The sequence below is a fragment of the Haematobia irritans genome, chromosome 1 (assembly GCF_050003625.1).
Source record: "Haematobia irritans isolate KBUSLIRL chromosome 1, ASM5000362v1, whole genome shotgun sequence".
In the NCBI taxonomy this organism is placed as follows: domain Eukaryota; kingdom Metazoa; phylum Arthropoda; class Insecta; order Diptera; family Muscidae; genus Haematobia; species Haematobia irritans.
Genome location: NC_134397.1, coordinates 119,333,311 through 119,348,450, shown reverse-complemented (window position 1 = coordinate 119,348,450; position 15,140 = coordinate 119,333,311). Strand labels below are relative to the sequence as shown.

Below are 15,140 nucleotides of genomic sequence, written 5' to 3'. Positions count from 1 at the left end.
ATATCCACATAATTTGAAAATTGTTCTGGAAAAATGTTTGACACTCATTTTGGTCAAATATTTGCCTAGTGTGACCATAGCCTAAGGGCGTTTTCGATTCGCAAAAAATATGTTGCCTTGGTGTTACACTACTTTTTCCCTAATTGACATTTCGCCCAAATGATAGTGTAATTCTAAAGTTATTGTTAATTTATAATATTGTGAGGTATAAAGGATCCAAAATTTATGGCAGTGTCCTTGATATGTTGCAATCAATTTCGAGAATGTTGCACCTTTTTTCTCAATCGAAATCGCCATAATGTTATATTAGAAGGATGGCTACGACAGTTTTGTTTTGAACGGAAAATAGTTTTGTTTTGGGCTAAAAATATTGGAGAATTTTATTTATTTGTTTACTCAACATAATTAGCAGCTGGTAATATCAGATTATAATTTTCAATGAAAAGAGAATATTATGTACCCTCCAGCATGGATTATGTAGAAAGTCCACAATAAAATTACTTGTGTTGTGGTAGCACTTGCCGATAACAAGGTAACTCTTAATATTTTCTTCTAAATTATAAGTTAGTCCACATGGAGTCTACACTGAAAAATTAGTGATCCCACCTGGAAGAAAAATTTTGGTTAATTTTAGAAAATTTAGATTATTTCTAAAAAATTTGAACTAAACAGTATTACAATCGCTCACATCGCGCCTTGTAAAAAGTCCTTAATGAACGGTAAAAGATAATCCCATGAAATAGCTAAGGTGGAGATTTTCAAAATCTTCAAAAGCACAATCAAGTATTTCCAATTGTTGTAGTACCACATTATCATCGTTGAACGCGTCCCATAGCAAATGAATAACATGGATTTTCCCAACTGCCGCCAATGTTGTTTGTTCGGCCACGCTCAGTTAGTTCGACCACTCCCAATCATGTGATCAATTTTCAGTGTGACTTGGGATTCAATCATGGCTCATGAAATTTTTCTTATATATCGGCATCAGGGGAATGTTGAAATTTTGAGACCGCTGATGAAGCAGACAATCTATATGTTTACCTTTCCCAACCTCAGTACTGGTAACATTTGCTAAGATATCTATAGAAATTTTATAGAAATTAAGGGAAATGATGAAGAGTAAGCTGCAACTTAATGTTTATCTTACTTACCTTGATGCTTAACTTACAATGCAGCTACCGAAATTAAAAAATTATGAAAAAATCTAATTTGAATTTTTAAGTTTTATATAACTAATGAAACAAAAGATTATTTGTTGTCATATATGTAGTCCATAGCAACAAGTTCCTTTTATAACTATCAAATCTGTTAACACAACTAACTTATTTGCTATACAGACTTTCAGTTGGGTTTGGTGACACATTGGCAAAACAAATTAGTTATCACAACAAGATGGAATAAATTGAAATAGTTGCTTACTTCAATATATAAATAACGACCAATATTTGGTCGGGTGTACCAACTTTTAGTCACACAACTATTATATTGGTTACAGAAACCATTAAACAAGGGAAGTAACTAAAAATTATTCCAAACAATTAAAAATTGTGGGTCACCACAATCTATTTGTTGTCGCACTCGAATTCCAACCAATCATTTCTCTGGGTGTAGAGGTTTTTAGGACCATAAATAGGTGTTATTATTATTGTGTATCGGTACAGATTTTGATAAATCCCCCTTATAAACCCGCACTATGTAGGTTTTTCAGAATCACACTTAGGTGAGCTTACTTTGGCGAATATCATGTTTTTGGGTGCTAACATATACCCATATAGATTGATCTCTAAAATTTAACTCCTTCGGCTTATATAAATTGCTTTAAACTGATTTTACGTCTTCTAATCATTTGAATAATGGTTGTCTACAGATTTTTTATTTCAAATCAAGGCGTTTTTTTCATAACTTCATTGCACACTTACGCGAGATGTTTATGATTCCTCTAAAACTTGAACACAATTAGTTCTTTTGAATCCAGAATCTGGTCTAGTCTTCATAGGTAGAATCTTTAAATTTATCTTCGCGAAGCGTATTAGTTGAAATGATCTATATATTATCAAGTAACTTGCTACGACAAAGTGTTTTCAAAGGAAACTATTATATTTGATTCATGGTGGTGGGTATTTAAGATTCGGCGCGGCCGAACTTACTGCTGCATATACTTGTTGGTGTATAATTTATTCATTTAACTAAAGTACGCAAAAATTTATAAGAGTAAAGGAAACTTCTTCCAAACATAATAATTCCATGAACTAAAATAAAGTTAAATTGGCTTTAGTGAAACAGAGGGTTCACTTTTTTTGAGTGTATTGATAGATAAAAACGACAGATTAATTACCTATGTAAGCCAATTAAGTTCTCGATCGGTTTATATAAAAGAGTGTACAAATAATTATGAACCAAATGTCAATCGGATCGGATGAAATTTGCTTCACCAAGTGACTCCGCAATCCTAATCTGGGGATCGGTTTATATGGGAGCTATATATAATTATGGACCGATATGGACCAATTGTTAGAGTTCATATACTATCACCATGTACCAAATTTCAGCCGGATCGGATGAAATTTGCTCCTCCAAGAGCAATTATTTTTACAAAGACAAAATAAATAGTTTTCACGACAATTACATACTGTAGATAAGCGTTAAATGGATGAGACAACAATGTCCAAACATGTTTTTTCTGTGCGTGTAATGATATGACACGCCGCAACCATAAGTTGCAGCAGGAACAATTTGACATGCATCATATGGCTTATAACTGTTCGAGTTTTGATGTAACCCCGAAATATTTGAGTGTTATTTAATTTATACGAAGTTTGGAATCTACCTTATCGGAAAAAAGTAACAAATTTTGTTTCTTATATGCGTTTTCTTAATTTAATTATTGTTTATAAAAGAAAGTTTCTTTCTTTTACCGATGTTCACCTAGAAGGGCATTCGAAAACAAAAACAAAACTCTCCTCTTTTGTTGTTTCTTTGGCCAATTCTGTATGTTATTAGTAATTAGTTCTAATTAGTTTTTGTAATAAAACTTTTATTTCATATTCTCCCGACGTTTCTCCACTATTTCCCCACTTAGTTTCGATTTATTTCTAGATGTTATTTAAGTAGAGGCTATTATCTAAATAAGCTATAAATATTACCCATAAAATGCATTTTTATAAACTTCTTTAACTCTAAAGGTATATACTAAGTTCGAGTTTAGCCGCTAAAATTGCTAAAGTGAAAACTAAATCAGTAAGAAAAAGGCATAAAAGTATACATATTTGTTGCACTTTTTTTATAACTTGATGGGGAAAAGCCCAAAGCAAATTGTCACAAAGTTTGTATTCCTTAAAATGGATTATTAAAGAAAAGTAATAGTGAAAAAATGACGATTTTAGCGGCTAAACTCGAACTTAATACCCACCTTAAGCGAAAAATACGAAATTTTGAGACTATTTTTCTGGTAAATGGAAATTCATACTAGAACTATAGCCTATATTTTTCCGGATTCTTTTTTATATATTTTCTCACATTTCGATGGATATAATAGGCCAAATAATGCTTATTTGAGTAAGGCCAATTGGTCACAATTCAAGAATCAAGTTCTCGGAACAAACTTATATAGCTCTTGAACTAAATGAGTTAGGTCCTCAAAATTACAAATTTTTTCTACATGCTGTTAGTACAAGTAGAAAAAGAATAAAAGTTAAAGTTTTTAAAATTACGCTTATTTCGGTAGTAAAAGTTATACAAACTCTTCACCCACTGTGTAAGGTGCGTACATACATAATATAAAAGTGCTTGTCAAAGTGCCATTGTACTTCATTACGCTCTTTTACATTATGGTAGTTACGTAGTTCCGTTTCCATATTGTTCTACTCGGGCTCTTTACAAAGAGAGTAATTGAAAATTTGCACTCTTTATGCAACCCTCCACCAACCGGAAACCTTTCACAACACAACAACAAATATGCTATGTGAGTGCTAAGCTTTTAGTCATACACAATCCTTCATACACATATTATGTGGGCAGAGCTGCGACTGAGTCAGAGAAAAAGGCAGAGCGTTTGTATTGCGTACGTTTGGGGACTTGGGCAACAAACAATTGAAAGTCCATGCGTTCGTACAGAACGGAATAGTAATAGCGGCGGGCAACAGTCTATTCTTTGCCTGTTATTAAATTTTTATTTCCCATTCTCAACAACAAATTTCTAATATGGGAAACTTAGATAAAATTAAATACCGCTAAATACAATTCCAATAAGAGGTTCGGATGATTGATTCGTTTTGTTAAATCAAATCGGTCGTCGATTATTACAAAAATATCCCCCAAAACGACGGCAACAATACTACGAACGCGTAGAATAAGGAAATAAAGGAAAAGACAAAGTGGAAGCAATAAAGAACAAACACTGAAAAAATCACACATACTACGTCTGACTAACGACGGCAGACAGACGTTTGTTCATTCGTTTGAGTGGCAAATCAGTTTCGCAATACATACACAAACAAAAGGTGCTGCAAAAATTTTTCGTAGCATACTTTGCGGTGCACAGCGAGTGTAACATTATAGAATTTTTAATTCCGGCTGCTGCTGGCAGGTCAGATTTGACTCCTGCATTTCATTTGGGTTAAATTGAATAAATAAAATTGTGTCTCCTCGTAGTGTCTACGGATGCTGTATCAGCATTTAATTTGATTTCCGCAAAGTAAATTTAAACAAAAAATTTAATTTCCTAAGAATTTTTAATGATTATATCATAGCCCATAGTCTGCCAAGTGGTTTGCCTGTCTGTCTGTCGATACAGCTAGGAAGCCTGGCGTTGGGGGCTTGTGTCTGTATTGCTGTATGTGACTGTGTGCAAGTGTTCGTGTGTGTATATGTGCTCGGACAAATCGTTTTATTACAGCGCGAAAAATCGATTAAACGATTCAACGAAGAAACTCAAATCGGTTTTTGGTTTCAAAGGACACCATAGAGGACAATGATGTTTTCCATGGGATATATAATCAAGTGAAGTTAACAAAAAATATATAATCGAACAAAAATAAAAAAAACATAAATTGAATTGATATGGAAATCGAACCTAAATAAATATGAACTTATATCCGTTTAACATATTCCACAAATAAGTACGTTTAATCCCCGAATCCTGCTTATTACAGTTGGAGTTATGTATGTATGTATTAGCCGCTTCATTAATAATAAATTCAATTCTATACCAATAAATATGTATATTAATTTGATAGACAAAAAGGCAATCATGATGTTATTTCCTAATAATAGATTAACAGTGGAACAATTGTGCAAAACTCTTTCTCTCTCTCTCTGAAGAGCAAGTGAAAGTGATTCCTATTAGATAGGCTTGTATAACCCTATAGAAGGCGGAAAGAAGGCTAGTATTTTCACTTCATATCACCAATTGGATTACACAGTATCAAAATGTTAAAATAATAATATTCTTAGAAACGCGTGTGTGAATTTTAAGCGAAAAAAGATGTGCAAAATAAGGTTTCTTTCTTTATGTGCGTCTAACAACCGGAAGTACCATGATATGTTACAATGGTAACTAAACAATGCTTCATAGAAAAAGGTTTCGCGAAATCCATAATTCTGAAAATTGTTTGGATGGTCTGATTTAATAAAAATTCTTATAAAATGAAAAAGAAAAAATTAAATGGCAAAAAGATCTAACTCTTTACCTTTAACGCTTCACGATTTCAAAGTTAGGTTCCAGGCACACACTTAGAAAAGAAATGTTAATCAATTATAGTATTATTTAGTAATAAATTATAAAAAATTAATTGATTTCGTCGGTACTATCAATTAATTTTTTAATTAGTTCAACTACAAATTTAATTTATTATCTAATTGAAGCAACCAATTATTGGTTATACTATCATTTATTTACATTACTTTAAATGAATCATTTTTGGATTTTTTTATTTGACTCAACATTTAATGAACCAATGAATATATCCGATCAAATCTTTAAATTTTTATTTTTAATTGGATATATTTATTATTTAATTAAAACGTTAATTGGGATATTTAATATTTGAATTAAAAACGTAAGAATTTTTTTGAGACATACCTGGGATAAGAAAAATTGAATTAGGCTAGTGAAAATTTCGAAAAATAATAAAATTTTACTACAAAAAATATTTTTTGCAATAAGTTAATAAGAATAATTCAAGTTTAGCATTAGTTTAATCACTGACATTTGCTGTGCATGCAATTAACAATAAATTGGCCCGGAATGTAGACGCCATATAAACCGATCCTCAAGATTTGACTTCTGGAACCTCCTGGAGGCAGGGCTGCCAATTTTGCCGATTTATCGGCATTTTGACGATTTTTTACTCAAAAAATAGCAAATGCCGATTTTCCGATTTTTGCCCCAAAAATGACGCAGTTTGTTTGCACATTTAGAGCCATAAAAAGAGTTTTTGCTAGACATTTCAGACATGTAGGAGTTATACCTCATTTCACATCTACAGTATTAGTATCACGGTTACCCCTCGTGCCAAAAATAATCTACCACTTTGAAGAAAATTTCACCAAAAATCTGTTAGAATAAAAAAAAATATTTTTTTTTTTGTTTTATTCAAAAGAAATGTTTTATATTGAATTTATAGAAAATTTTGTTAACCTTTTATTTCTACAGAAAAAGTTGTCAAAATTTTATTTCTATAGAAAATTTCGTCAAAATTTTATTTCTATAGAATATTTTGTCAAAATTTTATTTCTATAGAAAATTTTGTCAAAATTTTATTTCCATAGAAAATTTTGTCAAAATTTTGTTTATACAGAAAATTTTGCCAAAATTTTATTTCTATAGAAAATTTTGTCAAAAATTTATTTTCATTGAATATTTTATCAAAATTTTATTTTCATAGAAAATTGTGTCAAAATTTTATTTATATAGAAAATTTTTTCAAAATTTTATTCTCATAGAAAATTTTATCAAAATTTTATTTCTATAGAAAACTTTCTCAGAACTTTATATCTGTAGAAAATGTTTGCACATTTTTATTTCTTTCGAACATTCTTGTAAAACTTGATTTCTATAGATCATTTTTGGCATTTTTTATAGTAAATTCTTGCAAAATTATATTCCTAAAAAATTTTTGCAAAATTTAATTTCTATAGAAAATTTCCCCAACAATTTATTTCTATAGAAAATTTTGTTAAAATTTTATTTGTATAAAAAATTGTATCTCTTAATTTGAGAGTCAATCAATAAGAGTTTTTGATCAAATTGTGGAAGATTGTTACCCGATTATATACGTAAATATTAAAGATCTTTATTTTTATTTTTAAATAAAAACTTAAATATAATCATAAAAATGTTTTTTATGTTATTTTTATATAAAACTGAGTTCATTATGCTTTTGTTGATGCAATGCCCAGTTATGTATGTTAATTTTCTGTTCGTTATATGAAATTAATACTTTTGGTTTTAAGCAAAAATTAGTTTGTTTTAATATAATTTACATTAGAGATTTTTTGACGAGTTTTAAAATAGAAGTGACGATTTTTCTTAAAATTTTATTGTCAGCCCTGCCTGGAGGAGCAAAATTCATCCGATCTGTTTGAAATTTTGTATTTTATCGGTGTGGCCGTTCGTACAAATAAATTGATATAATGAAACATTTTCGTTAAGACAATGAAAGTATTCTTTAAGAGCACGATTTAACAAAACAGTATTTAACAGAAAAGTCGCCATAATAACGATAAATGTCGTTATATCAACGAATTTGCTTCATTGGTCCCATTTTACCGATTCCTTTCGTTAATATAACGAAGCTTGTTTATCGATTTTTTATTCAACAAATCTATTTCCATTCATAAAAACGAAAACTACTTCACTTTACGTGGTGTGTAGTGACATTCCAGAACTAAACTAGTTCCCTGTAAACTATGCTAGTTCCGTGTAATATAGAAATTGAACATGCACACACAGAAGATAATACATATTCTCAAATGGTTTCTTATTTCGCGTCGGTCCAGTATGTATTGGAATTTTTCTGTAAAGTTATTAACGAAGAACTAATGCCTTCATCGAAACAGTCATGCAATTCTATATATATTTATGGTATATAACCATTTTGTAGGACACACACACAAACAGATTCAAAAGAACTTTATTTGAAGAAAACAAATAATTTAGTTGTAAACTCCAGATATTGTCTTACTTAGAAATGATGGCACATCGTTCGTTCGTACAACTTTCGTCTTAAAACAATACGTGGACTAAACTATAAGAGTAGCTTAACCAACAGAGAAAAATAACTTTGTCAAACTAATTAGGCCAAAAACCTTTGAAGATTAAAGTCAAAAAAAAAAATTAAATAGTTTCTTATTTACTTCAAAAATAAAAATGTTGTTACAATTCTTGTGGTGGCTTCAAATTTTTGAAAAACTGTACCAAAATAACAATACTTAGAATACCCGTTTTCGAAACATTTTATTTTATATAAAATCGACAGAAATGATTTGGTTGTCTAAAATTTCAATTCGGAACAAAGAACGGAATTTTCTGGGTATATATCGTTATTGCCAGACCACTGTGCAAACAGTTTCATACAATACACACTTGAACCTCAAACCTCTAAAATTGCAACCGGCGTTCGTTTTCCAAAAAAAAAAAGAAACGAACATACACACATACTTTCACGCCATGTATTTGGATGTATGTTCAAGAAGGCTTGCAAAAAAGCGAACTTTGAAAGAATTTTGCGCGTAAAAGAAAGCACAATTGTGAATAAAGATTCAAAGGGAAATATAAAAAACAAAGAGAATTCTCAAAATTACCGCTAAAATGAAAGACATTGCTCTCTCCCATTTTCTAGGAAAGAGAAATGACTGTTTCATTACCATTTCGGTTACAGTAGAGTTGATTTTCATAAAGCCGAAAGCTATTTGTGTGTGCGAGTGTTTATGCGTAAATTTAAGAGAATGTTTATATGGAAAAAGGGCTAACAGTAAAAGGGAAGACCTTATGGGGGTTGCTAACAAAAAAATGTTTGTTTGTTTTCATTCACAGAATAGAATTTGTCTTTTACTTTAAATTACTAAGAAATTCTATGTAATATACAATAATCATAATTTTTTTTATTGTAGGACGGCACAGTGAATATGGATAAAATGACAGTGGCCCAAAAGAATGCATATCTGGAGGCACATATGGCCGTGCAACAGCAAATGGCTCAAGCGGCAATACAATTTAAACAACAACAACAGCAGCAGCAGCAACAACAAACGTCCAATAATAATCAAACACAACAACAACAGCAGCAACAACAACAAAGTTCTCCCAATGGCAATAACAACACTACTAGCAATAGCAACAATAACCAGCAACTACAACAACAGCAGCAGCAACAACAACAGCAGCAGCAACAGCAACAACAACACTATGCGAGCACCATTAAAGTACCACAAATAAGTTCCTCAAGTTCAGCAGGCAATGAAAGCACTTTCACAGTACCCGATGATGTGGGTATGGGATTCGAGGGTGGGGTGCGCGTCCTACAAAGTCTAGGCACTTGGTCTTCGGACAATATAACCTACAACATACCTAAACCCAATTTGATACCCTTTACAGAACCCTATGTTGAGGGTGGATCAATGCATCCGGCCAGCCGTCTTAAGGCATTGCAACAAGTGCAGCAGGCTTCATCAGGTGTACGTAAAGTTAATCCGTCTAAACGTAAGACAGCATTCGTTAATCCAAACGTTATTTAAATATTTTCACACAACATTTGTTACATTTTTAGCAACTAATAAAGCATTCGAATGTACCGTTTGCGGTAAGGGCTTGGCACGCAAAGATAAGCTGACCATCCATATGCGTATACATACAGGAGAAAAGCCATATATTTGTGAAGTATAATTTTATAGCCGCCATTGATAGTTGACCCTTTGACATCGCTTATTAATCATGTTTTTTTCTTATTTGCCTCTAATTTTTGTAGGTTTGCAATAAAGCTTTTGCTCGCCGTGATAAACTCGTCATCCACATGAATAAGTTCAAACATGTGACACCAACAAATATCGCTCCTCTTGGGAAACGTCTCAATAATTTGGTCAAAAAGAAAGAACCCGATGCCGAAGACAATAAACAAAATTTGGAGTTACAACTGCAGCAACAGGCCGTTCAGGTGGCAGCGCAAAACATCATTGTTCAAACATCAAGTGCTCAGCATGCCGGTGGTGGCCAGACTACGGCAATACCGGGCATTATAATACCACATCATCATGCCCAACAGCAATTGTCGTGGACGTGCGAATTGTGTGGACGCATGTTTTCCAATCGGGATGAATGGACACTGCATGCCAAGAGTCATTTGGAGGTGAGCAAAAGTCGGTAGTTGGAAATTTTCATCAATTTTAATTTCTTAGCTTACACATGATGATGCGACACAAAATTGTCGACTGCGTTTGCCTTAGACATTTTTAGCCAACCATGTCGAATAACGATAGGTGATTCCGAACCAAAGATGCAGCTCTTTTAAAATAAAGACATTTTTAGGAAGCTATCCAGTCTACAATTTAGCCTCTATAAAAATAAAATTAGAATTCATATTTAATTTAAGAATTTTTTTCTGTTTTTATAATCAAAGATAATTCTCAATTCATAGCCTTTTCACTTAAAAAAAAGTTTACTTCAATTCGACATTCCCTAATGAAATTTAGGGAGCAATCTAGTTTAACTTTAGGCTGTATGACTTTAAAATTTGGATACAGATCTCATTTATCTAAGTTTCGTTCTTATTTTACAATAATTGTATCAACAAAGGTATTCGTGTACAAATGTTGATCAGTTTAGAAATCCCCATTATAACAAATACTTCAAAGCAAAAAAATGGTATATTAATTTCAATCAAACCTTAACCCAAATATGCAAAATCCTCAAAATAAGTATTAGCGTATTTATGAAGCATTTTTATTTTTAGTCCCAATATTTAATATCTCAGTTAATTTAAATAATATTTATTTAAAATAAAAATAGTTTTCTTTACTTTAAGGGGCATAGAACTTTAACGGAGGGACGCAAATTTCAAAGATTCATAGCCTAAATTTAAAGAAAACGATTCTTAATGCAAAATGTCCTTAATATTGTGTAAATTGCTTATTTTAACATTTCGGTTGCATAATCTTTGTTGTTGTTTTTTGATTTCAGCTTAAAACCACGCATTGACTAAACAACAAGTGTAGCTTAACCAACAGAAGAAAAAGAATGTTTGTCAAATTTATTTGGGTAAAGCCCTATAGACTGCAAAATGGTTGGATGGACGCACGTTTCGGAATTACCACATTCCTCATCAGCATCCTCTACTTGCAGCAAAACTATCAACCAATTATCAGAATAAATTCAGGCAGTTCAATAAACCCAACAATGAACCACACTTGAACCTTCCGAAAAAAGGTCTTGCATGATAGCCGGCTTATGCCGAAATAAATTCGTACAAACATATCACTTTTCCTTTGCCACTGTCAAATCATCGATTTGAGTGCAGTTGGTTGGGTTTATTTTGAGCGTGCTTTCTCTTTTTTTTTCAATCGTTTTGTTTTGTTGCATAATCTTTCATATTAGGTCAATATTTATTTCGGTTTATTTAAATTTTTTTATCTTTAATCCAAATATGCAATACATCAGTTGATTCAATGATTCGAATGTTTTTCTTTACTTTACAAAAATTTTCTGTTAATTCAAAAACATACGACTTCAAAGGTTGTCCCATATGTAATTGAAACAATTTAAACAAGGGTTATACATTTTTCTTTATTTCAAATAAATTTGTCGTTTATATAATCTTTAATATTAAGTTAATATTTTTGTTAGTGCAGTTTCGGCCGAACCCTAAAATTTTTCAATTTTAATTGTGCACCTCTTCAAAGCTCCTAAAGTAGTTGCGCACATAGTGTTCCACAACGTTCGAACATACGTATACAAAAAGGTTCCTTATCATGGAGCTTAATATAGAATCGGCAGCAGTTATGCAATGAAAAAAAGAAGGTTGCCCGGTTCTAAAGTTTTTGTCTTTGATTTTGGTATTGATTCCGAGCCAAAGTAGGACATAATTGAAATAAGGATACTTTTAAGACACAATTCTCTTTTAAATTAAGGAAACAAATTTTAATTTATTCGTTTTTTCATTCTATTTTCATGTGCTATTAAAGTCCTTTAAAAACCTGTTACCGACAACTTAAATTTCCAAATGAATTTAAGTAGAAATTATGCTAGGTTTCAAGTAAAAAACATCTTTGCTATTTTGGTTAATACATCGAAGTTTTTCTTCTGAGCGTAGTTTCACACATAGTGTGACAATCCGTTCGCACTCGACTATATGAAGAAGTTCCTTTGTCATTGAGTTAAACATAGAAGTTCATACATTGAAAAAAAATATTGTCGGGAGGTCAAAGATTTCATGTCTTTAAAATACGAATGCTTAGCATAGAAGACGCATTTCTCTAATATAAAGATTTTTTCCTTGTCCAAAAATCGATAAACTTTTCAATGAAGTTGTATTGTCCTTATAATTAGGTGATTTCAATTAAAACTGGGTATCATAACATGAAAGAAAAAATGTTTGGACTAAGGTCAACTTGACTTTAATAATTCAGAAAAATTCTTTAAATTTAATGAAATTGTCTTTAAATTTGTTGTATTTTGCATCTTGACTACAAAGCAAAAAATCGTTCCAATATAGGACATGTTTTTCAACACTTTATTTTAAAGACGTTTTTTACTTGAAACATAGCATAATTTCTACTGGAAGTCGATTCTTAAATTAGAAAATAAAGTTGTCGTTAACTCGTTTTTAAAGGACTTTGATAGCATATGAAGAAAAACAGCCGAAAAAGCGAAAAAGTAAAATTTGCATGTATTCTCCGCTTCTTTGGCTCGGAATCAATACCAAAATTTTTAAAGTAAAGACAAAATCTTTGGAACCGGGCATGCTTTTCTCAGTGTAACCTGTGGTTGATTATTCAGTCTATTGTAATACGACAGTGATTAATTTCTGTCCAACTTGGTGCTTTTCGGAGTTTCCATTTAGTTCTTTTGGTGCTTTTTTTCAATTTAAACGGTGTTTAGTTTAAAAGATCCATTTTGGATAGAGGTTCATAATTTTGCTACAAAAAATGCTACAAATCAATACACATTTCGAAAGTTATCCGGCTTTGTAATAGATCTTTTAATTTATCCATATTATAATGCAGAAATACTTCTTTTAGTTCCGTGTCTCATAATCACCATTTAAGGTTGTCAATGCGTTCCTTATTGAACTCACATTTAGTTTTGAGAATTGTCCGCTTTCAATGATTGCTAGCATTTCCGCCGGTGTAATTCCATTAGGCCCGATGAACTTAAAGCCCACTTGATTCAAAATTCTGATCCCTGGCCATTGAAAGTCTAAGATAAATGTCCCAGTCGTTTATATCCAATAGAATCTGCAACTGAATGACTATCGCACTTCACATACCATAATTACAACCCACACTGGAAAAAAGCATGTCCGGTTCCAAAGATTTTGTCTGTACTCTAATGATTTGGGTATTGAGTCCCAACCAAAGAAGCGAAGTATTGAAGTAAGGATACGTTTAAGACACAACTTTCTCTTAAATTTGAGTTTTGCGTACTTGGTACTAGACAACGAATTTGAATTTATTCGTTTTTTTTCTTTTTTTCATTTATGTGCTATTAGAGACCTTTAAAAACGTGTCAATGACAACATAAATTCTACTTCAAGTAGAAATTAGCGAAAAACGGCTTTAAAATAAAGTATTGAAAAACATCTCCTACACTCAAAAAAGTGAACCCTATATTTCACTAAAGCCGATTTATTTATATTTTAGTTCATGGAATTATTAGGTTTTAAGAAAGTCTCAATGACTTTAATTAGATTTTGCATACGTTAGTTAAATTCACTAAAACAGAGTAAGAAATTTTGCATAATTGAAGCATAAATTCGTGTCTCCCACAAAACAGTTCAGAATTTCTTAAAATTTGTAAAGTTTACCAATAATGCGCCTATCTTGAACTTCGTATGGCACTAAAGACATTTTTGCAATTTCTTACTCCAATTTTTTCCTATAAACCACGAAATTTTCTTTAATAATTGAAAAATAATAATTTTGTCTAATAAATTTTCTTGAACTTGTCGAAAATTATTTACTTATTTTTGTGATATCTGCGTTTCTAATACAGTTTAGTTAAAATATTCTTCAATTAATATATTTTTTCTAATATTAACAAAAAAATTTCTATCCTAGGGAGATCACTGTTTTTTCAGTGTATTTTTATACGTTTTTTTGCTTTGTCGTCAAAAGGCAAAATCAACAAATTTAAAAACAATTTCATTAATTTTCAAGAATTTTTCTGAATTATTAAAGCCAAGTTGACCTTAGTCCAACAAAATTTTCATTCATGTTAAGATACCGATTTGTAAGTCGAATCACTTAAAGACAAACACAAACGACTTCATTGAAGGGTTTATCGACTTTCGAACAAGGAAAAAAACTTTATATTAGAGAAATGCGTATTCCATGCTAAGCAAAATTCGAATTCGGATTTTAAGGACATGGAATCTTTGCCCTCACGACAATTTTTCAGTGCACACACATACAAATACATTTTGCTCTTTATTTCATCTAACCATATTGTACAGCATTTTTATATTAAACCACACTTCCTAGGATAATTAACGATACACTTTATACTTGCAGTATTGACATCAGGAACAGGAAACAACAGAAATTGGAAAAACCGCCAAAATGGCAACAATTGCACATCAGCGCAACTATCAAATGGAAGCAACTACGAACAGTAACAACAACAGCAATAACAACAATAGGGTTGTAGGCAACAACAACAACACCAACAATAACAACAATGGTGGCAATGATGAAATGTCACAGCGTAAGGAAAAGATAATCATTCAGAATCAAATGTTTATCAATTTGCAACAACAACAACAACAACAGCAGCAGCAACAACAAATTGCAGAGGTACAACAGCAGCATCAGGTGGTGAAGAGAGCACCTAAAAAATTGTCCCAACCACCGGCCATATTTAGTACAACCACATCGACAATGGCGCCCAACGACAATGACAACACTGATGCCACCACCAACAACAATAACAA

The 15,140-nt window shown here is 31.6% G+C and overlaps 1 protein-coding gene across 10 annotated transcripts in view; it reads left to right on the top strand.

Annotated features, from left to right (window-relative positions):
* Positions 1-14,863, top strand: part of LOC142221714 (uncharacterized) — a 42,170-nt gene extending 27,307 nt beyond the window's left edge. For 8 of the 10 annotated variants that reach the window (XM_075291490.1, XM_075291489.1, XM_075291492.1 and 5 more), the window contains 4 exons: positions 9,112-9,700; positions 9,768-9,877; positions 9,966-10,343; positions 14,722-14,863. In XM_075291490.1, coding sequence (XP_075147605.1) covers positions 9,112-9,700; positions 9,768-9,877; positions 9,966-10,343; positions 14,722-14,727 — 1,083 coding nt within the window. In that variant the 3' untranslated portion in view covers positions 14,728-14,863. Of the gene's footprint in view, positions 1-4,148; positions 5,165-9,111; positions 9,701-9,767; positions 9,878-9,965; positions 10,344-14,721 lie in introns of those variants that run through there. The other 2 variants (XM_075291495.1, XM_075291493.1) reach the window with 2 other exon arrangements.
* The last annotated feature ends 277 nt before the right edge of the window (positions 14,864-15,140 follow it).